The sequence below is a fragment of the Sminthopsis crassicaudata genome, chromosome 1 (assembly GCF_048593235.1).
Source record: "Sminthopsis crassicaudata isolate SCR6 chromosome 1, ASM4859323v1, whole genome shotgun sequence".
NCBI classification, from domain to species: domain Eukaryota; kingdom Metazoa; phylum Chordata; class Mammalia; order Dasyuromorphia; family Dasyuridae; genus Sminthopsis; species Sminthopsis crassicaudata.
Genome location: NC_133617.1, coordinates 334,815,990 through 334,842,885, shown reverse-complemented (window position 1 = coordinate 334,842,885; position 26,896 = coordinate 334,815,990). Strand labels below are relative to the sequence as shown.

General features: G+C 34.1%; 1 protein-coding gene across 1 annotated transcript in view; it reads right to left on the bottom strand.

Moving 5' to 3' along the window:
- Positions 1-16,697: 16,697 nt before the first annotated feature.
- The window catches only part of ATPSCKMT (ATP synthase c subunit lysine N-methyltransferase), a 24,363-nt gene continuing 14,164 nt past the window's right edge, over positions 16,698-26,896 (bottom strand). The window contains exons 3-5 of the mRNA XM_074279131.1: positions 26,633-26,770; positions 23,183-23,233; positions 16,698-17,032 (exon numbers count right to left, since the gene is read on the bottom strand). Of these exons, the coding sequence (XP_074135232.1) occupies positions 16,859-17,032; positions 23,183-23,233; positions 26,633-26,770 (363 nt within the window). The 3' untranslated portion in view covers positions 16,698-16,858. The remainder of the gene's footprint in view (positions 17,033-23,182; positions 23,234-26,632; positions 26,771-26,896) is intronic.

Genomic DNA, 26,896 nt, shown 5'->3' with positions numbered 1-26,896 from the left:
CCAAACTACCAAAAACATAAAATTTCTATATTTGCCAAAGAGGGAAATGGACTAAGAATATAAAGCCATCATCTAAACACAGAGAAATTCTGAGTTCTGAGGCTTTTTCTCCACTTCTTTTTGCCTAAGTACCAGTGGGTAGAAATGTTTTTCTTTCATTTACTGAAAACAAAAGTGATGCTGCATCAGCAACTGGGCTGCAAAGTATAACATTAAAAATCAGACTACAATGAAAAAGAGATATAAGAAGAAGTGTCATTTGGTCATGAATTTTACCAAGGAAAAGTTAAGCATGGAGAAAATAAGAATAAGAGAAAGACAAAAGAGAACAAAATCTAAGGCCTTAACAAGTCTAAATGAGCCACTCACATGTAGGGAGGACATTAAGGGTCAGAAGACAACAAAGGAAGAAGTGAAGCAGAAGAATTTGAGTTCCAATGCTGAAAGAAAGAGAAAAGAATACAGATAAGTAAATAATGTATACAAAAGAAAAGATAATTTGAAAAGGGTAAATGCACAAAAGAAAAAAAGAAAGAAAATGGGGTAATTTAGAAATAAATTATGCAAGATTTAACACCTCCTATCCACACTTCAAAATAAATGTGATAGGTACATTTAAAATACAGTCATAATTAAATTTTGACAAGCATGGGAAAAGATTCTATTCTTACCCAAATGTCTACTGAATAGGGTGGGTGGTTAATGAAGGAAAATGCACTCAAAATCCCTGACCATGGACAATAACAGCTGAATTTTACATTGAAAATCCCAAACCCAACATCATTATTCAGTCAAGAAACCCACACCATTGGAATTCCATGGATAGAAAGGTAAAGGAAAGGCAGTCTTTTGTGAGATGCAAGCAGCTCTGTGACATGCCTGAGTAAGCCAACCAGCCTGTCAGGCAGAGTTTTTATTCTAGTTGAATTCTATAGCTCACATGCCTATGATCCAGGCAAAGAAGAACAGATCAAAACATAAGGGCAGAGAAACTGAAGAGTATCAGCCCTGAAGTCAGGAGGACCTGAGTTCAAATCTAGCCTCAGACACATCACTTCTTAGAGGGGCAAATCACTTAACCCCAATTGCTTCAGTTTAAAAAAAACAAAGGAAAGAAAGAAGGAAGGGAGGGAGGGAGGAAGGGAGGGAGGGAGGGAAGGTGGAAGGAAGGAAGGAAGGAAGGAAGGAAGGAAGGAAGGAAGGAAGGAAGGAAGGAAGGAAGGAAGGAAGGAAGGAAGGAAGGAAGGAAGGAAGGAAGGAAGGAAGGAAGGAAGGAAAAGTAATGGAAGAGCAAAGCCATATTGTCCCCACCAAAAATAAAGCAAGGAGGAAAAAAAAAAAAAAAGAAAAAGGCAAGAAGTTTAGGAGTAAGGATTGAAAACAACTTAGTAAAGAGGCCAGTTGGGATGTTTCTTATTATTTCTATGGATTCCAGTACCCCAAAACTGATCTTCCTAAAACACGGGTCTGATCATGTTCCCTCCCACTCAGTAACTCCAGCAAACAAAATGTATTCCTGAAAGTGCAAGTTCCCATCAAGTCTAAGCAAAATGGAGGCAGGGGAAGAGTTGGAAAAAGTTTACCTCTAACTGCTATCTGACCAACCAACACACACCAAAAATTATTTGGACAGTGCAGAGATGAAGAGAACTGTGAAATGCCTGATTTGGAGTCCTGCAAACTGTTTTTTTTGTTTTTTTTTTGTTTTTTTTTTTTGATGATAATGTTTAAGTATCAGCCCCTAAGAAGACTGTAACATTTATTAAAATTTAGTTATTTAATCATGTTTTAGCTTGGGCTTTTTTTGTCAAATTATGAGTACAATTACACATGTCGTATGTTTAATTCCTTTTCTATGTTAAGAATAAATTACTTGTCTTCTACCTGATTCATATTGTATACTGAATACATTTTACTCTTGCCTTCTTTGAGAAAACACTAGATATGATCCATAACTTCATCTATCAGTTTAATGAACTGAAGCGTGAGAGAATAAGGCATCTCATTAGAGCGTGGGTTTCCCAGAACTGACCCTGGTCTGAACCACCTGCCTGGGTTTTTTAGAACAGGGAATAGATGCAATAGTCCAGCCTCTGAGGCCCATTATGTTTCCTCAAGATTAGGTAGCATATATAGATATTGTACTAGTCCCTAAGGTCCCTTCTGGCCTAACTACTGTGATTCTCATAGTACCAGTTAACCCATTTGCTGGTTGTTTTTATAGTTTTCATATGAACTATGCAAAGCCCAAAGGAGAAAGGTCATTGCTTCTGATCTGGCTGCATATTTTGGGACAGGACTTACCTATTGCTGACAATTTGAATCTATCCCAGAGCCAGAAGGAAGGTGATGATCAATGAGGTGATTCTCACTAGTAGGTAAGAATTCAGTTCAACAACATGTATTGAGTGCCTGCTAGGGGCATGACCTTCCTCTGTGTTAGAGACAAAGCAGAATAAGAGAGAGTATCTACCTACATTATTGGATCTTATAGTTTCAGAAGGAGAGACAGTATGTATTCAGATAATGCTATTTTAGCATTTTAGAGCTCCTATACCTCCCCTGACCTTGGAAGAGTAAAGCAACCTGAAAAAAGGCACACTGGAGAAGCAGGCGACTACCCCGCTGCTCCTACCTGCTACCCTAGGGGAAGAGGCAGTCAATGATAATATAAAGTGATTCGAATCTCAGAACTGATGGGGTGATCTTCTTTAGGATCTGAGATACTGTGAGAGGAAATAGGATGCTTCATGAGTGCCTTAACATGTGAAGAGTACTGGACAAAGAAAAAGTCAATCAGGACTCTCTTGGAGACTGAGTTGGGTACGTTCATTCTCTCTCAAAGTTCAGCAAGCTAAAGGAAAAGAAATAATTTCAGTGAAAAGTGTCTGGTCTAATAGGAATCACAGCAGCTGTGACAGAAAAAATTGTGTCCCTTGCCAGACAGGGTAACCTCATTTTATATATAAGGAAAATGAAGCTCTGAAAGGGTTAATGAGTTACCTGTGGTCATACAGCTAGTAAGTGTTGGAGCAGAGATTTGAACCAAGATTTCTCTTGACCTCAAGTCCAGGTTGCTTTCTACAACACCATACTCCCTCCAAAAATATGATAGAATATTAAAGTGCAATGATAGAAGTATAAGCCCTATGTAATTCAGAAAAAGGAGACCTCATATGTGTCCCATTTTTTTTCAAGTTCATTCCTTTACTGAAACTACTGTATTATACATCTCTCTGCTTCATTTTTCCCCTTCCCTGCATCACCCTTTCCTCATTACAAGCCATATGTACAATCAAAAAGGAGATGGAGAAACACCCTTAGAGTAAACAAGACAGTATGCTTGGTTCTGCTTCCTTCCCTTGGATACATACTAAATTTCCTACAGTCTGGAAGAGATCCAATTAAAATAAGGAAAGGGAAGAAAAAGAAAGGATGCTTAAATCTAAAAAAAAAATATGTGTAGTTTTCCTTAACTTCAGGAAAATACATTTTGAATAACAAAAACTAAAATTAGTACATTTTGAATAATAAAAACTGATAAATTAGGTCTGAAATTTCTCTGGTTCATAATTTTTTTCTGAATTTTAACTCTTAAATAAAGCTACAAAATTTTTAAAGTCCATTATGGATTAGTTCCACATCATTAATAAATTTGCCTCTTAAATACTTTTTTAAAATTGTGATATCATTCAAAATAGAAGAAGTTAACACATCAGTAAGGTACATTTAGATTTTTTTTTTCCAATACTGGCAGTGACATCCACCCATACTCTTTTACTGGTCTGCTTGCAACCAAGTGCAATGTTTTAGAGATGTGGTCTGTGGTACAACTTGAGGTGAGGTGAAATGTAAGAGAATGATATATTGGTTTTTGTTTTCTCATGGTATTTGGTACATTTCTAATTTTCACAGTATTTGTTGCTTGGATAAAGCTTTGCACTTCTTGTGCCAAGTTGTCAATGTTGTTTCCAATTCTTTCTTACATAAATTCAGATTTATTTTCCAATTTTTTTCCTTTAGTTCCTCATTTCATTTATAAAAAGCATTTTTAAATTTAATAAAAACTCTTGCTTCATTTCTCACAGGAATTCTAATTAAGATTATACCCATGCTATGTTTTCCTTTGAAGCTTTACCCATAGATGTTTTCAAGTCATTCTCTTCTTCTTCCTTTTATGGTAGGATTGTTTTTATTTGCTTATTCCTCCAGCCTCCTTTTTGATTTTGGACTTTATATTGGGGTAAAGCCCTGAACACTTCAGGAGAGCATGTTTGGGCTGAGTTTCTGTCCTCTTCAATCATTCTGAAGATTTCTTGGGGCGATGAGTGTTGTGTTATTCTACAATCTCAGAGATAACTCAGCCTGGGGATACTGAAATGTGAAATGACTTGCCAGGATTTCTGGTTCAAGGCTAACTACCTATCTACCTTGTCATGTTGCCTATCATCATCATATTGTTAAAATTCAAATCAATCAAACCAAATCCTATATTTTATAAAAATCCTGTGAGGTCATAATAATGATGACAATGATGGTATATCATTATCTTTATGTAGGATTTCTATAAAACATAGGAATTGGGGCCAGCTAGGTTGCTCAGTGGATAGAGCACCAGCCTTTAAGTCAGGAGGACCCGAGTTCAAATCTGGTCTCAGACACTTAACACTTCCTACTGTGTGACCCTGGGCAAGTCACTTAACTCCAATAGCCTCAGCAAAAAGAAAAAAAATTATATATATACACACACACATACATATATATATGAATTTATTTGATTGATTTTGAAATTACATGTGATTTCTTCATCCCCCTGACTATATATTTCTAACTCTATAGAGAAGGTTTTATAGAGAAGCTTGATTTGATATTGTCTATCCTTGGATAACAATCAAGAATCAATAAGCTATTTATTAATCTTTGTTATATAATTTTAAAATCCTAATATCAAGAGTAGAAATATACATAATTTTATCTCCTCTACACATAAACTGTGCTGCTATGTAGGCAATTTTGAGTAATGAAGGTAATGTTTTTGTTATTGCTTAAATTGTATAAGTCAGGGCAGCTAGATGATGCAGTAGATAGAGCTCTGGCCCTCAAATCAGGAGTATCTGAGATCTTATTTGGCCTTGACTTGTTAGCTATATGAACTTGGGCAAGTCACTTAACTCCAATTGCCTCATAAAAACAAAAATAAAAAAACAAAAACAAATTAATTGTTCAAGGCTATTGAATTGCACTGATTCCAATAAAATCATCATGTTATATATACAGTGACACTTCATTTACACAATATCTTCAGGGAATGTTATATTCCACATAAGTGAATTTCTAGATAACTGAAGTTAACTCTTTTTAAACATATACACATTTTAAGTTATTTCGATAGAAATCTTTCCAAAACATATTTCTGACTCCCTTAAAAAAAATTAGAGCACACTGAATACAATTTAGTATCTTTGATGACTCCATCCATATAGAATTATGTAGATAAAGTCATTTGTCCCAACATTACTACAATGGTCCCAGATTGCCATTGTTCCTTTCCCTTCCCATTCATATTTTCTCTATTCTCCATTGAAATTATATAAATATACACCAGGAAAATTTTCTTATATTGTTATTAAACCTGACACTTAAAAAAAAAAAAGTAGACTAACATGAAGAAAGAAGAAATGAGGCAAGTGAATTCAGGATATTAAATACTTATGAAACTAAAAACAAAAAAAAGTTAAACAGCATAAAATGTCCAGTCAGTCACTTAAATTATGTTTGTTTATTTTCTGAAAATTCCATTATGTGATTCTACTTAAATCTGCTAACTCTAGGTAAAATCTAAAATGCATTTGATGGCATTATTTCTCATCAGGCAACATATTTACAGTGGGCGGCAATCTATCTTTGAACACTCAAACTCCCTCTATACCTGTGCTGTAGGGCACTGATATTGATTTGGGGGAAATTATTGCATTTTGCAACTGGCACCAGAATTCCTTATATAATTGCAGTACCCCTATTTTCTGACTTATTGCTAGCATTAAAAGGGCTACTAGATAAGAATAGTTATGGTATTCCAGAAAAGGCAAATGGCAGAGGAAAAAAACAAACTACAATTCAACCCATTTGCCAACCCAATTTATATTCCTATACCTGGGGAAGATGTTAAACTATAAGTCAGGGAACGCTTTCTTTATTATATAAAATAAATTCTAAAATATGAAACTTAGGTACTTGGCCAATAATATATTATATACATCTATTTTAAACACTAATATATTTTTCAATTAGAATTTCCCCTTCTCATACTAAATACATAATGAGAAGTATAATTAAACAATCATCTTCCCCCCTTTCCTCCCCCAACTCTCATACATATGCTTATGCCTACAAATATGTAAGATCATATTATGCTTATTTCTTCCTATCATTTGTTTCTCTGAAAATAGATAGCATCTTCCATCATAAGTCCAAGTCTTTCCATGTTTGTCTAGACAACCCCCTCATCATTTCCTATACCACAGTATTTTATAGGATCTTTGAGGTTAATAACTAGAATGACTAGGTTGTTCAAAAATTGTTCTTAAAACAATATAATGTTCTCTTGGTTCTGTTCATTTCTCTCCATTATTTCATGAAGTTCCTTCTATGCTCTTCTAAAATCATTAAGCGTATTTCTTATAGCAGAGTGATATTCCATCAAGAACATATACCACATATATGAATTTTATGGAATATTATTGTTCTGTAAGAAATGACCAACAGGAGGAATACAAAGAGGCTTGGAGAGACTTACACCAACTGATGCTGAGTGAAACGAGCAGAACTAGGAGATCATTATACACTTCAACAACAATACTGTATGTATTCTGATGGAAGTGGATATCTTCGACAAAGAGAAGATCTAATTCAGTTCCAATTGATCAAGATGGACAGAATCAGCTACACCCAGAGAAGAAATACTGGGAAATGAGTGTAAACTGTTTGCATTTTTCTTCCCAGGATATTTTTACCTTCTGTATCCAATTCTTCCTGTGCAACAAGTAGGATATACTATAACTATTTAATATGTATAAGATTGCCTGCCTTCTAGGGGAGGGGGTGGAGGGAAGGAAGGAAAAAATTGGAACAGAAGTGAGTGCAAGGGATAATGTTATTTAAAAAAAATTACTCGTGCATATGTATTGTCAAAAAAAAGTTATAATTACAAAATTAAAATTAAAAAAGAACATATACCACAATTTGTTTAGCCTTTCCCCAAATGATCAACATCCCCACAGTTTCCAATTCTTTACCAACAAAGGGAGATTATCTAAATATTTTAGAATATGTAGGTTCTTCTTTGAAATTTTCCCTAACATCTTGGGAGATAGAGCTGATAATGGTATTGCTGGCTCAAAGGCTCACTCCCTTTGACCCAGCAATAGCACGATTAGGTGGATAAGGGAAAGGGAAAGGAAGGTTGAAAAAATTTCTTTTATATGATTGAGGTATGCAAGTAAAAGGCTACCTGCAAAAGAAGGAAGGGGTAGGAGGTGTAAGGGACAGAGAAATTTCATTCTCATTTGAATTGGTCAAAAAAAGAATAATATACACACAGAACTGAGTATAAAAAATTGGGTATTAATGAGTGAGAGGGTGCACTAAGAGGAAGGGCCGGTTAAGACAGACTAATCCTAAACAAAAAAAAAAAAAAAAAAACTGACTAAAAAAGAGTGATTCTCAAAGAGGAGTTTAAATGAATAGAAAGAAAGGATAAGAACTTGTGACTTGGCTTTGGGTGGCAGAAAGAGTAGAAGGGCAGAGCAGCAGAAGCAATGTGCCAGACCCAGAGCACTGGTTCTGAGCACACTTTCTCAACCTCCTCTTCTTTATAAAGAGAAAATAGGGAGCAAAGGGAAAGAAAAATATAAGATAAATAGGATAGAGAGAAATATACAATTAAGGATCACACCTGTGAGTGTGAATGCAATGAACTTATATATGAAATGAAATGGGAGGAAGGGATAACAAAAAATGGCAAAAAAGTCTTTACTCTCAAGGAGTTCACAACCTAAGAAAAATGCAAGCAATTACATACAAACAAGCTATAAATGGGATTAACAAGAAGTAATCAACAGAGGGAAGGAAGTAGAATCAAGAGGGATTTGGAAATGTCCTATAGAAAGCTGCATTTTAGCTAGGACTTGAAGGAAGTCATGAGTTAGAAATGAAGAGAGAGAATGTTCCAATAACAGGAGTAGCAAGGGAAAATGGCCAAGGCTGGAGTATGGAATCTCTTCTTTGAGCATTAATAAGGAGGTCATGTCACTTGGAGAGTATGTGAGTGGGTGTAAGATCTAAGACTGGAAAGATGGGGGTGGTAAACAAACAGCTAAGTAATGAAGGAGTGAGATCCTAGAGATAATAGGGAATCACTGGATATTTTTTTTTAAGTTGGAAAAAATTAGCAAGTTCTATCCTTGAATACATAGGGAGCCACTGAGATTTAGTGAGGAGATTGACATGATATGATATCCATTTAAGAAAAATCAGTACTTGACAACTTGTGAGGAGAGTTTGGAGTAGAGAAATTCATCCAGCAAGGCAATCTATTAGGAGATTGCTGCAATAATTTAGACATGAGGGAATGAGGGAACCTAAATTGTAGGTGTGTGAGTAGAGAGGAGGTGTCAGATCCAAGATTACAGTAATAGTTATGTGGGTTGATTGAAAGTAAGCAAAGAATCAGAGATACAGGAAGAATAGAGGTATCTTCAACAGTAATAGGGGAGTGAATGAGAGGAGTGTGTTGAAGGTTCCATCCAATTTGAAACATCCAGGTGATACAGGGTAGAAATTCAGGTCAGGTCTTGAAGCTGAAAATATATAGATTTTTTTAATTACTTGATAGTCTCCCAGTAATCAAGTCTCTCCTGCACTTCAATCTACCCTCCAGTCAACTGTCAAATTGATCTTCCAAAAGTACAGGTCTGACTACATCATTCCCTTATTCCATAAACCCCACTGATTGGCTCAAATATATAAAATATATGAATATATATAAAATATATAAACTTCATTACCTGGTCTTTTAAAGTTCTTCATAACCTGGTCTTTTTCTATCTTGTGTGCTTATATCTTACTGTCTTCCCCTTATTCTATTATACAGTGAAGCTGGACTCATTGTTAGTACTCACACAAAATAATCTTCTTGATTAGATGCATTTCCATCCGCTTTCCCCCATGCCCAGGATTCTCTCCCCGCCAATTCCGATCTCCCGGCCTCCCTGGTTTCCTTCAAGTTCCTACTAAAATTTTACTTTCTATGAGAAGTCTTTTCTGGATCCCTATTATTGTTAGTATTGTCACTCTTAAATTATCTCCAAATTATCTTGTATATAGCTTGTTTTTACATAATTTGATGTTTACATTTTGATACCCTTATTAGATGGAGCTCTTGGAAAGTGGGACCTGCTTTTGGTCTATTTTTGTGGCCCCAGTGCTTAGTACAGTGAATAGCATGTAGCAAATGCTTAATAAATACTTGTTAGCTTGATTTACTCTCCCTAGGGAATTAATGGGATAACCAAGAGAATATAAAGAGAGAGAAGAGAATTGAGGAGACAACATTCATATATTAAAAGGATGACATAATTAATGAGCCTGTAAATACAAAAACAAAACTGAAAAGGAGCAATCAGACAGGTAAGGAAAAAGAGCCAAGAAAATAGTATCACAATAGCCCAGAAAAGAAAAAATACTCAGGAAGAGGGGGAGAGGGGTCAAAACAGTTTCAAATGCAGCACAAGAAAGATGAGAAGGCCATCAGCTTTATGGATTAAGAAATCACTAATTACACTTTTTGGGGGTACATATTGATTGGACCTTTTTTTTTTTACTGTTATGTGGACATTTTCCATATTAGTTTTGATGCATAATTCTTTGAATGCTTTTATGAATGTGTAAGAATTCCTGTCACTGAAATGTAGTAATTACAAACCTATTTTTAAATAGAAAACTTATCTAATGGAAAAAAATCATTGGTAACTTTTGCAGGGGTCCTCAAACTACGGCCCGCAGGCCAGATGTGGCTGCTGAGGATGTTTATGCGGCTCGGCCCGGTTATGACAAATGGGCTGAGGGGCAGAGACAGAGTGTGAGTTGTTGTTTTAACTATAGTCCGGCCCTCCCACAGTCTGAGGGACAGTGAACTGGCCCCCTATTTAGAAAGTCTGAGGACCACTGCTAGAGTGTGTTGCCAGTTCACCCAGTAACTTTAGAAAGAATAGTTTCAGTTGAATTGTAAGGTCAGAGACATGACAAAAGGTTATGGAGAGAGTAAGAGGGGAATTAGAGGCAATAAGTTTAACATGGTCTTTTCCAGGAGTTTGGTTAAGAGAAGAGAACAGGAATGTAGGACAAGAGTTTGAGGATAGCACAGTCTAGTGGAGGTTTTTTTAAGGACCTAGGAAATGTAGGAGGGAGGGAGGGAATATACATTAAGCACCTACTCTGTGCCAGGCACTATGCTAAGAACTTACAAATATTCTCATTTGATCCCACTTGTTCATGTTTGAAGGTAATAAGGAAGGACTCAGTATTTAGACAGAGGTTGAAGATGAAAAAGAGAGAAGGAATGAAATAGTCTATTGAAGAAAACAGAGAGGAATAAATCAATCCTATGTTCATTAATCTTTTGGAGACTCAAAATTCATAAATTGTTAAATAAAATAGCACTTTCCATGCTTTAGTTTTCTTTTATAATCTCTACAGCATCTTAGCATAGTTCTTTATACATAAAAAACATTCAGTAAATATTTGTTAAGTGAATCGCTTTAAAAAAAAAAAAAAAAAAGTCCAGCTATTATTTCTAATTGTGGTGTGACACCAACCCTGAGACAGATCCTACCAAGAAGCAAAGTCTACCAAATTAGTAAACAGTCTAAATAATTTTTTTTTAAATCTTGTCCATTGAATATGTTTGGCTATATAAAGTCTTGAACCATTTACTAAAATGCAAAAGGAGTTCAAACAGCAACAGGAGAGGAAAAACCATACCAATTCAATCATGGACCTTTTGGAGGAAATAAATGAAGGATTCTTTGATGTACTTCATTCAGTCTTCAGGAAGTTTTCCCCAGTCACCAGGTGTTAATAATTACTTGGGAAACTACCCAAGCTCACTAATAAAAAATAGCACCTAGGTAGTATTAGGACATACCACCTTGTTCATATCAAATAGGCAACAATAATTCAAAACATCAAAATTCAATGCTAATGGATCGAAGGCAAACTAGTACACTTAATTCATTGCTGGCAGAATTGGCACTATCAAGTTAAATAAGTTGCCAGTTAAACTAATAATTTCATTCTTAGGTGTATACTCTGGAAGTATTTTTTAAAAGACCCAAAAAAGGGATCTATTCAGAGATTTTCATATACTGAAAAATGAGATTCCTCAGTGTGGGGATTCCTTCCAGTGATAATCATATCTCCTCCACAACTTAGTACATAATTCTTATATAACATTCCTGAAATTCAGGACATCAAATTTTCTCATATCAGAAAATGAGTATATGTGGTACAACTTGAACTCAGATCTTCCTAATGCCATGTACAGTACTTTGTGATGCTGTATTATCTCTTAGTTACCCTTCATTAACTACCAAAAATATCCAACAATGAGAGGATGTTAAATAAATGGTAGTACATTCATGTGACTTAATATGATAATGTCATTAGGAATAACAAGTATAAAGGATGCAGTCTGGGAATGCCATAATGAAATAACATAGAGAGAGCAGAACCAGAATGACAGCATGGGCAACAGGAAAAGTAAATGACAAAAACTCTGAAGGAGAGTCCTAATGGAGACTTGGAAGTGATGACTGAAAAGTTGTATCTTATGTGTTGAAGCTAATTTACATAGTCGCAAAGTTAAGTTTAATTGGTTGCATCAAAGTTTAATATTAAGGAGAAAATTGTATGATTTTTAGAAAAAGATTATCCCTTTAATTCTGACAATCTGGAACTTAGTGTCTATCCTCTTCCTACCCTACAAGGTTTTAAAAATTTAAATCGTATCTCCCTCAACCTTCACCTTTCCTGATGATAGTTCAAATGTATTTAGTCTGTTCAGACATTAGCCTCCTTTTCCTCTTGATTATTTTTGATTGCCCTTCACTGAATTGCCTCATGCTCCATTATTATTTTGACCTTCTTTTTAATTGTTCCCCTCGAAGTTGGATCCAAATCAGGGCTGGAAGGAAGATGGAAAGTTGAAACACAAAATATTCATGTGTCTTAGACAAGGTTTGAAAACAGAATCCCTGTGTTACTGCTTGAAGCAAAGCAGCTGGGGACCAGATGGTTCATTTGGACTGGGTGTCCAGTGCTGACAGGGAGATGAGTCCAAGTCACAGGTTGCATCATGCTAGATTAAAGCCTTTAATTTAGCCTGTTCAATTCCATACCTACTGGCATAAACGTTTAGGACTTTCACACTGAATCCCAGCATTGCAGAATCTTTCTTAGAACTCACTTTCTTAGGTTATCTAGTCTAAATGAAATCTGAGTGTCAATCATGGTCTAAACCACCACCACCATCAAAAGATTACCTAGCTTGTCCTTGAAGATTTCAGATCTATTCTAAGGCATCTTACTGAAATTTGTCTTGATTCTAATTTTTAGAACACTATTTCAGACCAAAATCTGCCTCTCTGAAGTTTCTACCCACTGATTCTGGCCTGTGGGCCAACAGAGCAAATATTCACACATACACATACTCATGTGAAGCCAAAGGCAGGGAAATGACTAAGGAGCATCAGCCTATACAATTATTTTAACTCAAAACCAATAGGATCCATCAAGGCTACATGAAAAGTTGAAGCTAGAGATGCTCACACTTCTTACACCGCCCCCTGCTGTCGGTCCGTGAGTGCAGCGAACTCTTCTGCTCCAAACGTCTCCACCACAGCCTTCTCCCAGCACCACTTAGCTCCTCATCTCTCTGCAGTGCAGGGCCTGCTCCTTTATGGCTGTATGCACCTAAGAACTTACCCCATCAGAAATAATTTCTGACGCTCTTACCTACTAGCAATCCCTGCCTGCTACTCAAACACAAATGCTGCATTTCCTGGGCCCTAGTTTTATAACCTTGGCATAAAGGAGTTGCCTCTCCACAAATCAAACATGTTTAAATACATGAAACATTTCCTCTTAGCATAGAATAAAAACATCTAACAAAAGATCGACTGTAGCCCCTGCTACTTTCTCAAAAAGTGCACAGAGTCACTCCAAACCAAGGAATGCTCAGAAATACACAGCTTGAATTTGTTTGGTTATCCACATTAAAAGCCAAAGGGGTGAGTACAGTACCACACAAGTTTCTATTCAATGTTTGACTCATGTTTCTGGTAGGGGTAGTTGAAGGCGTAGAAACTTTTGGACAGGTAACTTTGGCTCGCTCCAAGGCAAAGAATTTAAGATCCAGTGTAAAATGGAGTGCCTAAAGATTAGTGATTTTCCAAACCATTCTCCAATTGATAAATGGTCAAAATTCTCAGATGATGAAATTGAAATTATATCCACTCATATGAAAGTGTTCCAAATCACTACTGATCAGAGAAATGCAAATTAAGACAACTCTGAGATGCCACTACACACCTGTCAGATTGGCTAAGATGACAGGAACAAATAATAATGAATGTTGGAGGGGATGTGGGAAAACTGGGACACTAATACATTGTTGGTGGAGTTGTGAAAGAATCCAACCATTCTGGAGAGCAATTTGGAACTATGCCCAAAAAGTTATCAAACTGTGATCCAGCATTGCTGCTATTGGGATTATATCCCAAAGAAATACTAAAGAGGGGAAAGGGACCTGTATGTGCCAAAATGTTTGTGGCAGCTCTTTTTGTAGTGGCCAGAAACTGGAAGATGAATAGATGTCCATCAATTGGAGAATGGTTGGGTAAATTATGGTATATGAAGGTTATGGAATATTATTGCTCTGTAAGAAATGACCAGCAGGATGAATTCAGAGAGGTTTGGAGAGACTTACATCAACTGATGCTGAGTGAAATGAACAGAACCAGAAGATCACTATACACTTCAACAACAATACTGTATGAGGATGTATTCTGATGGAAGTGGATATCTTCAACATAAAGAAGATCCAACTCACTTCCAGTTGATCAATGATGGACAGAAACAACTACACCCAGAGAAGGAACACTGGGAAGTGAATGTAAATTGTTAACACTACTGTCTATCTACCCAGGTTACTTATACCCTCGGAATCTAATACTTAACGTGCAACAAGAAAATTGGAGTTACACACATATTTTGTATCTAGGTTACACTGTAACACATATAAAATGTATGGGATTGCCTGTCATCTAGGGGAGGGAGTAGAGGGAGGGAGGGGAAATTTTGGAAAAATGGATACAAGGGATAATGTTATTAAAAAGTTACTCATGCATATATACTGTTAAAAAAATTTTTAATTATAAAATTTAAATTTTTTTTAAAAATTTAAAAAAAGAAATAAAAAGAAAATTTACAATTCCCCCCCCCAAAAAAAAAAAAAAAGATTAGTGATTTTCCTAATTACACTTGTGTAAGTAAAAACTTGTGATCAATTCTGGCCATTCATGGACCGTTATCAAATAATAGGGAATAAACCACAAGAGCCAGCCACAGCAAAGAACAGTACTGCAAACTCAGCATTCCTCTCAATTTTGAATATGGCAGCTCTTTCTATAATCCCCGAATCAAGTCTTAGAATCATATGCTCATACAGCATCTATTCCCTCTCCTGTAATATGATCTGGGTTCCAGTGTGGAAAAGGAAATTGGCAAGCAATAACTCTGGCATCAAACTCTCATAACCCCAGCCCAAAGCTCTGCCATTCTGTATTACAATCAAAGAAGCAAAGAAGTGAGGGATGTTTATATATATATATATGTTATTTCACTGAGACCCCCACGTATATATATATATATATATGTTATTTCACTGAGACCCCCACGACAACCTTCTGAGGTAAATGTAGGTTTTTCTGTTTTACAAATTAAGAACCTGAGCTTAAGTAATTTGTGCAAGGTCACTCAGCTGTTGTTAGAGGCAGGATTCAGACTGCTTCCAGATTCTAAGACAAGTTTTCTACACATTGCCTCTCAACGTCATTCCACTGACTAACTTTCTCTACTTGGTGTTATCTTCTGCACTTATTTATATATTCTACTTATTTACAATATTCACATATTTTTACTTGCTAGGCTGCTTCTTCCTCAAAGTTTGCTAGATGTGTGTTTGAATCAATGTTTAATTAGGTTGTAAACTTAACATTTCTAAGCATTAACATTCTTAGCATCACTTCCCACCACCAAAACCTATTACAAACCTAAAAACCATATATGCACAGGCTTAGGAGACCTGAGTTTTATTTCCAACTCAGCCACTAAATAACTATGTGATCTTAGAAAAGTTCATATCTTGACCTAACTACTTGCTACCTGTGCCCTCATATATATCACCTTAATGAAAAAGTTTGGACTAAGATGATTTTTAAGTTACTGTCCAACTAAAATACTAAGAAGTGTCACCTTCCTATATTTTCTAACATGAAATTAAAGATTTCAATCACATAATCTGTAAGGTTCTTTTGAATTCTAAAATGTTTCTGATTATCCCTTTCTCTTATAAAAATGTAGCCTAAGAATATAAATTTTGGGGACTATTTATCAAGTTATAGAACTTTTAATCTACGTGACAGCTATTCATGCAATAGTATACTACATCACTTGAAGAAAAGCAGTTTACATAGCATGAAGTAGAGACTTAATAATTATCAAGTAAACTGATGACAAGAAATTGATAATTATAATTTCCCATTTCCCCTTTCTGTGCCTAAATTCCTTCATCTATTTAAAAAAAAAGGGAGGGTAGAGAGGTCAGGGAACTATACTAGACAAAGTCCTCAGCTCTAAATCTATGAAACCTAAGATCATAAAATTTCTTGGTGGCAAGAGTTTTCATAATAATGAAATCACAGAACCATCAGGCACTGCATTTTAAAAGTCTTATTAAAAGCAATCACTAATATAATCTAATATCTAATGAAAAATAAATAAGCTCATGTTTTCAACTTAAATATGAAGCCTGTCTTCTTATAAGACAGAATTTTTTCCTTCACTTCACTTTCAACAATATTTTGTGCCCAACAAAAAAGATAAGCGAATGGCTGTATTCAAAGTATTAACTAAGTATGGAATCCCTAACATTTTAAATGAAAAAACTGATAGAACCCCTACATGATAGTGGTTGTACTATTACAAAATATATGACAGAAATGTTTATGAATTATGAATTTGGCAGCAGTTTTAAGTGAATTCCTGTTAACACCATTTTGGATACATTTAAAAACTAATAATACATGTATGTGTGTGACATGTGTCTTGTTACAAGAATTTACATTTATATTAACAAAAAAAATCTTTGAAAAGGATCATTTGTTCTTAACTATGGTCTTGTTCTACCCATGAAAATCATCACCACTAATTCATCTTTACTGAGAATTCAAGTGCACAACATTATATTTAACCCACTTTAGGTACTCTTTCATCATACATTCATAATCCACTTAATTTCTTTTCCCCTTGCCCTCTTAAAAGAAAACAATTTCTTAATCCATTCCACAGGAATGGATCCATTTTTTTTTAATGTGAGTTTTATTAAGGTACAGTTTTGTAAATAAATTACAAAAGCACTACAAAATGTAAATGTACTTTATACCAGAAACAATCAAGAACTCTGCTTTAAAGAAAGCCTTCACTTGGATGACTTAATACAAATGCACATTTGGCATAGGTTTTAGGGGCAGTTCTTTTTACTTCCTTTAAAAGTCTTAGAATCATACGCCCATACAGTATCTATCCCCTCTCCTGTAATATGATCTGGGTTCCAGTGTGGAAAAGGAAATCGGCAAGCAATAACTCTGGCATCATCTTCTAATTCTAACTGAAGTTTCTTCTCCAACTGTGGCATCTGTAGAGAATAAAACAATCACTGATAAAAAAGCAAGCTATGTTTTTTTTATATCTGTTTAGAAATTCCTTATGCATTTTATAATTCTAGAAAATTGCTGCAATTTTCTTCTTTAGTCAGAAAATCATCATATTTTGTGAAAGAGATCACTTCAGGCCACACATATACAAAGGATAAAATAATTTTAAAAATACATAAAACTAAGTATCAGCAGTGACTATCCTGTCTTAAAATATCAATTATAAAATATGCCAATTTAATAAGATATATATTTAACATATAACTTATTTATTTTTCATTTAATTTATTATATCTTATTATTGTTGTTTACATGGTTATAATTTATAAATAAAATATATTTATTATTAATTATTAGATAATTTATATATATATTGGGCTCTAATTTTATGACTACATTTACAATGCAAATAGGTTTTAAATCATTTGCCTATCAATATTTACAAATACAATTAACTACAAAATTGTTTTATTCAGGATATTCATTTATTGGGAAATATTTAAACTGTAGAATATTAATGTAATAGACTATTACTATAAGAAATAATGAATATTTAAACTTCAGAAGGGAAAACATATTGAAGCAGAGTAAAATACCTAAAAAACAATATACACAATCCACGTAAATGGTAAAAATGAAAAAACACAAATTGAAAGATGTATAATTATAATGACCAAGATTTGAGTAGAATAAGAAAATGTACCTCCTTCCCTTTTTCCTAGAGATACAAGCCTGTGGACAGAAAATATTCCATATACCATACTGAACCATTTTTTTCTCTGGTTTACTTTTCATTGTTTGTTACAGAAATGGTTCACTAAAAAAGGGGAAGGAAGAATATATTCAAAATTGAAAATGACATAAGTGTAAAACATAACAATGAAAATTAAGAAGTCCTTAAAATTCTTTCTAGACTAAAAATAAGTCAATTCCGTTATCCTATCTTTAAAAGAGGCATAAGACTCAGTCTTTGGAGGTATGCTCATTAAAAAAAAAAAAAAAAAAAAAAAAAGCCTTAATATACCCAGGAAATGAGAGGGTGCAATATCAAAGAAGAATGTCTTCAGAATTCTAATCAGATATCAACTGATCATGTAACTTATCATTATTAATGTAAACAAGAGATGATTACCAGATGACAGTCATTAGATAATGAACTTTATCAGCCATTAAAAACTCACAAAAACTATGTAGGTGTAGATGGTCTATGGTCTTCATCAATAGAAGAAATATAGTGAAAAAAATTGTACATTTTTAAAAATATTCAAATAATGCAAAAGGTAGTATATTTTTCTCATTATTCTATGAAATACAAGTTAATTTGTTCTAAAAAAAAAAGCTTATAAAAGTTGACATGATTCCATCATTCCCATAAATAACATGGTAAATATTTATTTTTTGTCCTTAAAGTATTTATTTCTACGACAGTCATTACATTTAAAAAGGATAACCTTATAACAGTATGTAAATATAAGCAAAGTCTACAATTCATCTCTAAAGATTTTCTATAGAACTCGTTTTACCTACCTACAGTCCATTCTAAATTTGTTTGGTAAAGACTGCATTAGTCATATCTGTAGTAAGTTCAAATATTAATATTATTCATTAAGATCAAGAATGAAAGAAACAAAGATATTAAGCTAAATGATAGGAACTTATTTTTAAAAAACAGTAGATAAAGAATATGCTTAAGATATTTTCTTAAATAATAAAATAAGTCTACCTGCAAAAAAGATTACGGATCCCACTTTTGAAATAAGTGAAATTCAAAGAAGGATGCAATATTACATGAATGATGTTTTACCAAAACATCAAGGATTTATATGGTAATTTTGTTCATAAAAAGGATAATTATAAAGTTATCCATATTATTATTCTTTTCATTTTTGCACTTCCTTTTATTTCAAAAAATGACTTTGTGTCTTGTACCAAGTCAAGATAAACCTGAAAATGAAAGGAATTATTTCAATCATAAGAAATTAGCTGACTAAATTGCATATAAATATGCAACAAATCTAATTCTTGATATTATACATAAAGGGAAGCAATGAAGTGGCACATCTGCTTAATGGAATTCAAAAGTATTCATACAATTACAGATTTGAAAATGAGGCAAAGTCATCAAAGTCCAATTACACCTTAAAAATTTCAAATAACATAAGTTGAATAGTTCAAAGAAATCTCAAGATTAATTGGCCTCACCAGGAAGTTGTTAATAAGAATAAATATTGAATATTTAGATATAAGTTTTTATATCACAAATACTGATAAGTGTATTTTCTTCAATTACTTCATGCCAGTGCTCATTTTTGTGGAGTTTACATGTTAAACAGAAAAATCTATTACATTGCTTGGCTAAAATTTGACCAACATTTTAACTGGTCGTTCTTTTAAATAATAAAATTTAATAACCTAAAAAAAAAAAAAAGGAGAAAAAGTCATCTACTTACTGTAAGACATTACTAGTTTGTTTTCCAAAAGTTAAATCTTTTATGAGATTATTTATTTTCCTGTTAATGCAATATACTCAAACACTGATTCCTAAATTTATGTTAGATACATTTATTATTTAAATGTTAAGACTCTAATACTGAGTACTGCCTAGAAATTAGTTCCTGAAGGTAGAATAGTAGTTAGAGAAAACATACACCCTGGAATTTTCAGAAAAGTCTGTTTTTCAAAAAAAAAAAATTCTTTAAGTTTTGTATAAAGAAATATCCATAGATAAGTCATGTTTCTTGATTTAAGGTGCAAAAAACATGATCTCCAGACAAACGATGATAGATATTTGGAAGCTCTGAGAAGGAGCTCTATTCTATACTAAATAGTTATTTGATTTGGGGCAGGTTATTTAATCTGTTTCTTCATCTTGATTCTCTCTAAGTTCCTTTACAACACTCCATGAAAAATGATTTAGAAACAACAAGTATTAATCATCCATGTGTAAACAACCCACAAGAAAATGTTAATATCAGATTTTCCCTTGCCACTTAGGGCCAAAGGTAAGGTCAGCTTCCCTGGTAATCAAGAGTATATACAAAATTCTTAATATCAGAATTTTGGAATACTATAGTAAAGTTCCTTAAAAATCTTTTATAATTAGTGCTTTCCCCTCCAAGGTTACCTTATTTGCTTTTCATGTACTTTTATATACCAATATTTGGGCTAACCAAATATGTATGCATTGTCTCTCTAGTTCTGTATTTAAGCCTACTAGATATTTTAGACTGCAGGGCCTGAAGGCATCTCAAACACAACATATCCAAAATATAACTCCTAATCCTCTCTTCCCAAAGGGTTCTCTTATAACTAGGGGCACCACTCTCTCTCTTCTCACACATATTCACACTCATACCCCCAATTTCTCTCTTATCTCTCATAACCAACCTTTCCCCACCTCTCTCAAATATACCGCAATACCAACACCTGAGGTCAGACCCTCATCCCCTCTCCCCTGCATTATCTGCAGTAACCTTCTGACTAGACTTCCTGCCTCAACTATCTCTCACTCCACTTCATTCTTGTTTTCAAAATATTTTCCTAAACCACTGGTCTGACTAAGACATCCTCTCAATAAGTTCCAGTGACTCGCCATTTCCTTAAGGATAAAATATAAGCCTTTCTATTTTATATTTAAATCTCTTCCAAGCTTGTCCCCTATCTTTCCATGTCATATTACCCTTCCCTCATGGTATCCTGCAGCTAGACTGGCCTAACTGCGGTATCTCCATAGTGTCCATTCCGTGTCTCCTCTGTGCTTTTCCAGAGGTTGTCCCCCATACCTAGAAGGCTCTCCACCCTAACTTGGGAGAATCTCTGGCTTTCTTTAAGAACCACTTTAAGCCACCACCTTCTGAAGAAGGCCTTTCCCAGGCTTTCCTGCGAGTGCTTTTCTTCTAAGGCACCTTCTGCCTACTCTATTTATTCTGTAGGTATCATTTATGGACAAGCTGTCTCCCCCTTAAGAATGTAAACTCCTTGAAGGCAGAGATATTTTTGTTGTTGTTATTGTTACTAGCACTTAGCTCAGTGAGTAGCCCATGGGAAAAACTTAATAAATGCTTGTTGATTGAGGCCAGAGACCACCTTACCTTAGTCTCTGTATGCTTACCCACCCCTATCTCAGGGACTAGTTTAGTCTTTCCAGTACTGTCTGACTCTCTGTGACCCCATTTGGGGTTTTCTTGGCAAAGATACTGCAGTGGTTTTCCATTTACTTTTTCCAATCATTTTACAAATGAGGAAATTGAGGCAAAGAGGAGTGAGGGGCTTGTCTGGGATCCCAAAGACAATCAGTGTCTGACACCAGATTTGAACTTGGGAAGATAAGTCTTCCTCACTCCAGGCCTGGCACTCTATTTACTGTGTTACATATAGTCTCCAAATGACACACACTAGATGCCTAATATGTTCTTGGTTAATTAAAGAAAATAAGGCCCAGAACTTGCCCAAACTTAGACAGTTAAATAGTGGCTGCCAACAACCCAAATCCCCAATTTCTCCCCCTGTACCACATTGCCTTCAGATAAAATAAAATGATGAATATGAATCTAGTATTTCTCAGAAATATCATTTAAAATATTCCCCCAAATCAAAAAGAAACAATGTTTCATATTATTTAATGTTTGGGTGTTATTTGTACTGCTTCAACCAGCAGAGATTATCAAAAGTTGGCTGAATTTCTGTTAAGTGTTATATGGTCCTTCAATTATTATGCCTTTATATTTTATAAATCCGAAAATGACAAAATTTCTAACTAAAGATGCTTGTATGAATGAAATCAACAATGACTGTCAGATCCCCAAGCAAATCAAAGGTACTCTAATATCCTCTGAGTGACTAGTTCCCCAAAATGCAACAATTAGAGGTCTCATCAAAAACCCAATAACCATGCATTCTCAACTTGAAGTGAGGACTACAGCAAAGACCTCTACTGCCCTCTTCTGGAATATGGTTGATGATTGTAATAAATCTACCATTACAAATTTCACCATTCCAGAAAACATAAAACAAATCTTAGTTAATATAAACTTTAAATATAAATTTTAAAATAAACAAAAATATAAATGTATTTTGGATGTCTTAAAAAGTACTGTTAACAAAATTAAAATTGTTTATCTCACTAAAATAATCAGTCCTCTTTGGAAGGATCAAAAGTCAATTAACAGTAAACATGTTATAAAAATTCTATAGCAGAGAATTCAGATTAAATACAATAACAATACCTGTTACTTTTTAGTTGTTCAATGTTAAAATTTAATGACGTCTAAAATCCATTTTTATCCTACTACATATTATATATAAACTCAATTCCTTCAAATATAATTTAATATTTAAAATAAAATTTAAAAAAATACATTGGCTTATTACATAAATTAAGAGTTAATCAGATAATAAAAATTACAAAAATTTGAAAAATATAAAACAGTCTGAACTATTAGCATACCAAAAAATAACTTTTTAAAAATTATTTTTAAAAATAACACTTGAACAGTAGTGTCTCAAATAATAATTTCACCAAAAATGGAAAAAAATATATTTCTCTCAAGCTCTTTAAACCAACAATTACATGAAAAGTATTTCCAAAGGCTAAGATTTTTATGAGACTGACTACCACATACTAATTCAGCACTTTCATTTTTGACAGTATATAATCAAAGTTCAATATTCTGTCTTTTGAGAAATCATTCTACAGAAACAAACTGAAAGTAGTCAATGCTTATCTGCCCTAAAATTATCTCACTGAAAAATTTGAAGAATTATCAACTTCAAACATACATTCATTTAACTTTTTCAAGTAATTTAAGTGGTACAAAAGTGGTCATACCATGGCAAATATGAATTATACTAGACAAATAGTATTTCATGAAGTAATACTCAAACTGGAAACTCTGAGGATTAAATAACTGAAATTTCTGTAATAGGTGTTTAAGTATAACATCATCTTTTACTTTTAAATTTTTGATACTTGATACTTGAAGCAAAATTTGTTATTTTATCAAACTAGGGAAATGAATGGATACTAAAAATCTGTGGATGGTCATTTCATATATCAATAATTATAGTAAATACAGAAATTAACATCTTTTCAAAACTGTCACATAGGAAAAAAACAAGAGAATTACACTTACCATCTGAGGCACTCCAAAAATAACTACATTTGTATACTGTGAAAAACTAACCTAAGAAAAAGAGGGGGAAAAGTTTTATAGATTAATTTGAGAAATTTTAATGTTAAATAACATGGAAACAGGAGTTAATAACAGTTTACTCATATAGCAACTTTATAGTGGCAAAATGTTCTCACATATTCCATTTGATCTTCACAACAACCCTGTATGCATGAAATGTAATCATATTGATAAGGTTTAGGTTTAGGGAACCAAAATGAGATTAGGGTTTCTGGTGGTCAGGGAGTTAAATGATAAGATCTAATGGCAGGTTCAGGGTTCAGGGAACCTAATGGAGAGGTTTGGCTCCTCTGCAACTCCTTGGGATTCGGCACAAGGGTAGAGAGTTTTGGGGACTCCCTTCAGGTGGGGAGACCCGAAAACCTAGATTGATAAGAAATTTATTATAGGAATTGGGGAGTAAGGTTAGAAATCCTGACAGAGAGCCATAAAGTCTGGTTAGAGAAATAAGTGAGGATAAAGAGAGGATAACACTGGAAAAGAATATTCCAGTGGATAGAGGCCTTTGGCATCCCAAGCACGGAACTGGAATTCAAAGGGATGCTTTTTGACCAGGATTTGTAATTGAATCAAAGGCTCTGGCATCCTGGAAAGACAACTGGGGGGGGGGGGGGTGGAATTTGAAAGGAATCACAGATCAATAGGAAATACAGTTTCTTAAAGGGACTCCAACAGGCTTCAATATAAGAAGATCAAGACTCAACAAGGGTGCCAAAAGTCACACAGCTACTAAGGGGCAGAGAACATCTCCTGATTCCTACTGCAGTGCCCTGTCCATATTGCCTAGTGACAATTTTGATAGCCAAAAAGAAAGTCAATTTACAAAGGCAGTTTTCTTTAAAATTACAGGTGGCGCAGTGGATAGAGCACCAGCCTTGAATTCAGGAGGACCAGAGTTCAAATCTGGTCTCAGACACTTAACACTTCCTAGCTGTGTGACCCTGGGCAAGTCACTTAACCCTAACCTCAGGAAAAAATGAAAAAAAAAAAAAAAAGAGAGAGAATAGGAAGCTTGGTGTAGTGAAAGAAATCATGAGTTTTAAGTCAAAAGTTGTGAATCTTGACACTGACACATTTACCATAATGACTTTAAATAAATCACTTAATCTCTTTAGGCCTCACTTCATCTTTAGAATGAAATGGAGGGAGAAGGGAGAATCCTCATTTTCCTACAAAAACAATGGATTAATTTGCTTTGCTTGGCTATATTTATTTGTTATAGTGGAGCTATATGGGGGGAAGGAAGAGTCTGTGGAAACTAATACTCATTTCTAAACAAAAATAACCTAAATAAAGGCTTAATAAATGTAGGATTTGGACCAGTTAGCCTCCAATGTCTCTTCTAGTTCTAAATCTATGGTTATCTAAGACAACTGATTAGAAAAAGCCACTAAATGAAAAGAACTTATAGAAAAACAGCAGAAAAACTTTCTTCTCCAGTCACTACTAGAAATAATGAAAATGGTGCTAGTAGTGGTAGTGGTGACCCTGACACTGTAATGCTGGAGAAACTGAGCCAAGATAGAGATTATAGAGCATTTAATAATTTATTTAAAAGGGAGAGATTTACTGGGACCAAACGGATCCATGGTTTGGTCCCAGAGCTGAATAAGACTGTGGTCTCCAAGAATACAGCAAACAATGTGAATTCTCAAAGATTCAGGGGATAATCTGAGGCAGGGCTGGAGTCAGGGCGCTGAAAGTGGGAACAGGATTCTGATAGGGAGGGGTAAGCCACCAAAGATGGGATGACAAAATGGGGGGAGGCACCATGGAGATGGGGAGCGGCATCTTGATAAGATAGTATCTAATATTCTAATAACCTTGGGATGGGGAGAGGCATTCTGATATTCTAAAATATAAGATCTTTTATCCTTATCAAATATTCTGATTAAGAGGGAGGGGTGGTTTTGCAGGATTGAGCAGAACAATTATAAACTGAGGCAAAACAATTAGGAAAACTGAGGCAGGACAATTTAGGGAAACTGAGTCAGGACAATAAAAGAGAACTGTGGCGTAACAACACCCAATAATAATAAAGCTCTTCCCTTTCCAATCTGAATTACTGATTCATTACTATCCGTAATGACCTTTTTATACAGAAGCTCACTCCACCCCTGGACTACTTTCATGCACTGGAAACCCTCGTCCTTTGAGGATTTATTTATTATAGGTTTCCTTTAAGAAACAGGGCTGACTCATTTCTCTAGGACGTTTTTATCATGCCTAAGTAACAAGTACCTTCTTTCCTCCCTCCACTCTCTCCCAGAAACCCTTTTTTTGGCTTCTTTTTATGTAGCTATTTTCTCCCATTAGAAAGTAAGGCCCTAGTAGACAAATTCTGTTTTTTATGATTCTATTTGTATTCCCAATTCCCAACACAATGCCAGAAACTTTGTTTCTCTCATTTCTCATAAATAAGCATTTGTTAACTGACCAAATAATGGAAATAAAGTGGAATGAAAATTGTAGCAACTTCATTTTATTATTTCATCAAAGTGATCTATGCAAATAAGTTAACAGAAAATTCAGGCTCTATTTTTTTTTCCAAATTACTGAACTCTTCTTGAAATTCTATTATCTCCTTTCTTACAGTATTAGATTATTATATAATAATGAAATGATCTTCAAATAGAAAAACAGAAAATGGTTTAGCAGAGGAAGTTCAGGAAAATCTTTGCTAAGTTCTATTAAAAGATCGGTAATAGGTATATATTAAAATTAAAATATAAGCAAAACTATATTGTTTCATTGAAACTCATCATTAATATAATAAGTCAAGCTTATTCAAGAAAAAAGTTTCCTGTAACAGATACCTACTCAAGAAAATTCATTTAGGTTATATGAAGTTCGCCTCAGGTAAATAAGTTACTTTTTAAAATACAATATTAATTTTTCAAAATAAAAAAAATAGCTTTTTTAAATAAAAAGTCAATATTTACCAGAAATGTCTGAGAGTTAAAATCTTAGTTACAATCTTTAAGAATACTACATGAGTTTAGACTTTACTGCCACCACTGTGCAGTAGAGATTGACAAATAGTTTAAACTTCAATCAATACTTAGGATGCACATGATTTCTAACAAAGTAAAATTTTGATTCATACTTTAAGGAGACTTAATTTAACAACTAATGTGTAAATACTAACTAAATTTCATCTGCTAAAAGATTCAGAAGGTATAATGAACAATGATTATAATACTATTTTATTTTTACCTTATTTTTAAAATTTGTTACTTTCCATAGGTTTTCCCCTTGTCTTCACACCTACTATCTTATATTTTACTATATTATATTTACTATACTATATTTACAAGTTTAAATTATTAAATTAAATTAATATAGCAATACATAGCTTCCATAAGCTCTGTCTTCTTTCTATATACCTACCTTCCATAAATCTGAAATATAAAATTTTGCAACATCATGGACACCTTCTCTCCAAGCACGATACCTGGAATACCAAACTAGCCAAGGATTTAATTCATAACCAACAGCTCTGAATCCTTCTTTTGCAGCAGCAATGACCTACAGAAAACAAACGAGCACTTAACTCAAACACAAGAAGAAAATCAACAATTATTCTAAGGCTAAGAACTAAAGTATTTCCTAATCCAACTCACTGTAATGATGAACATAAATCAAGCAATTACT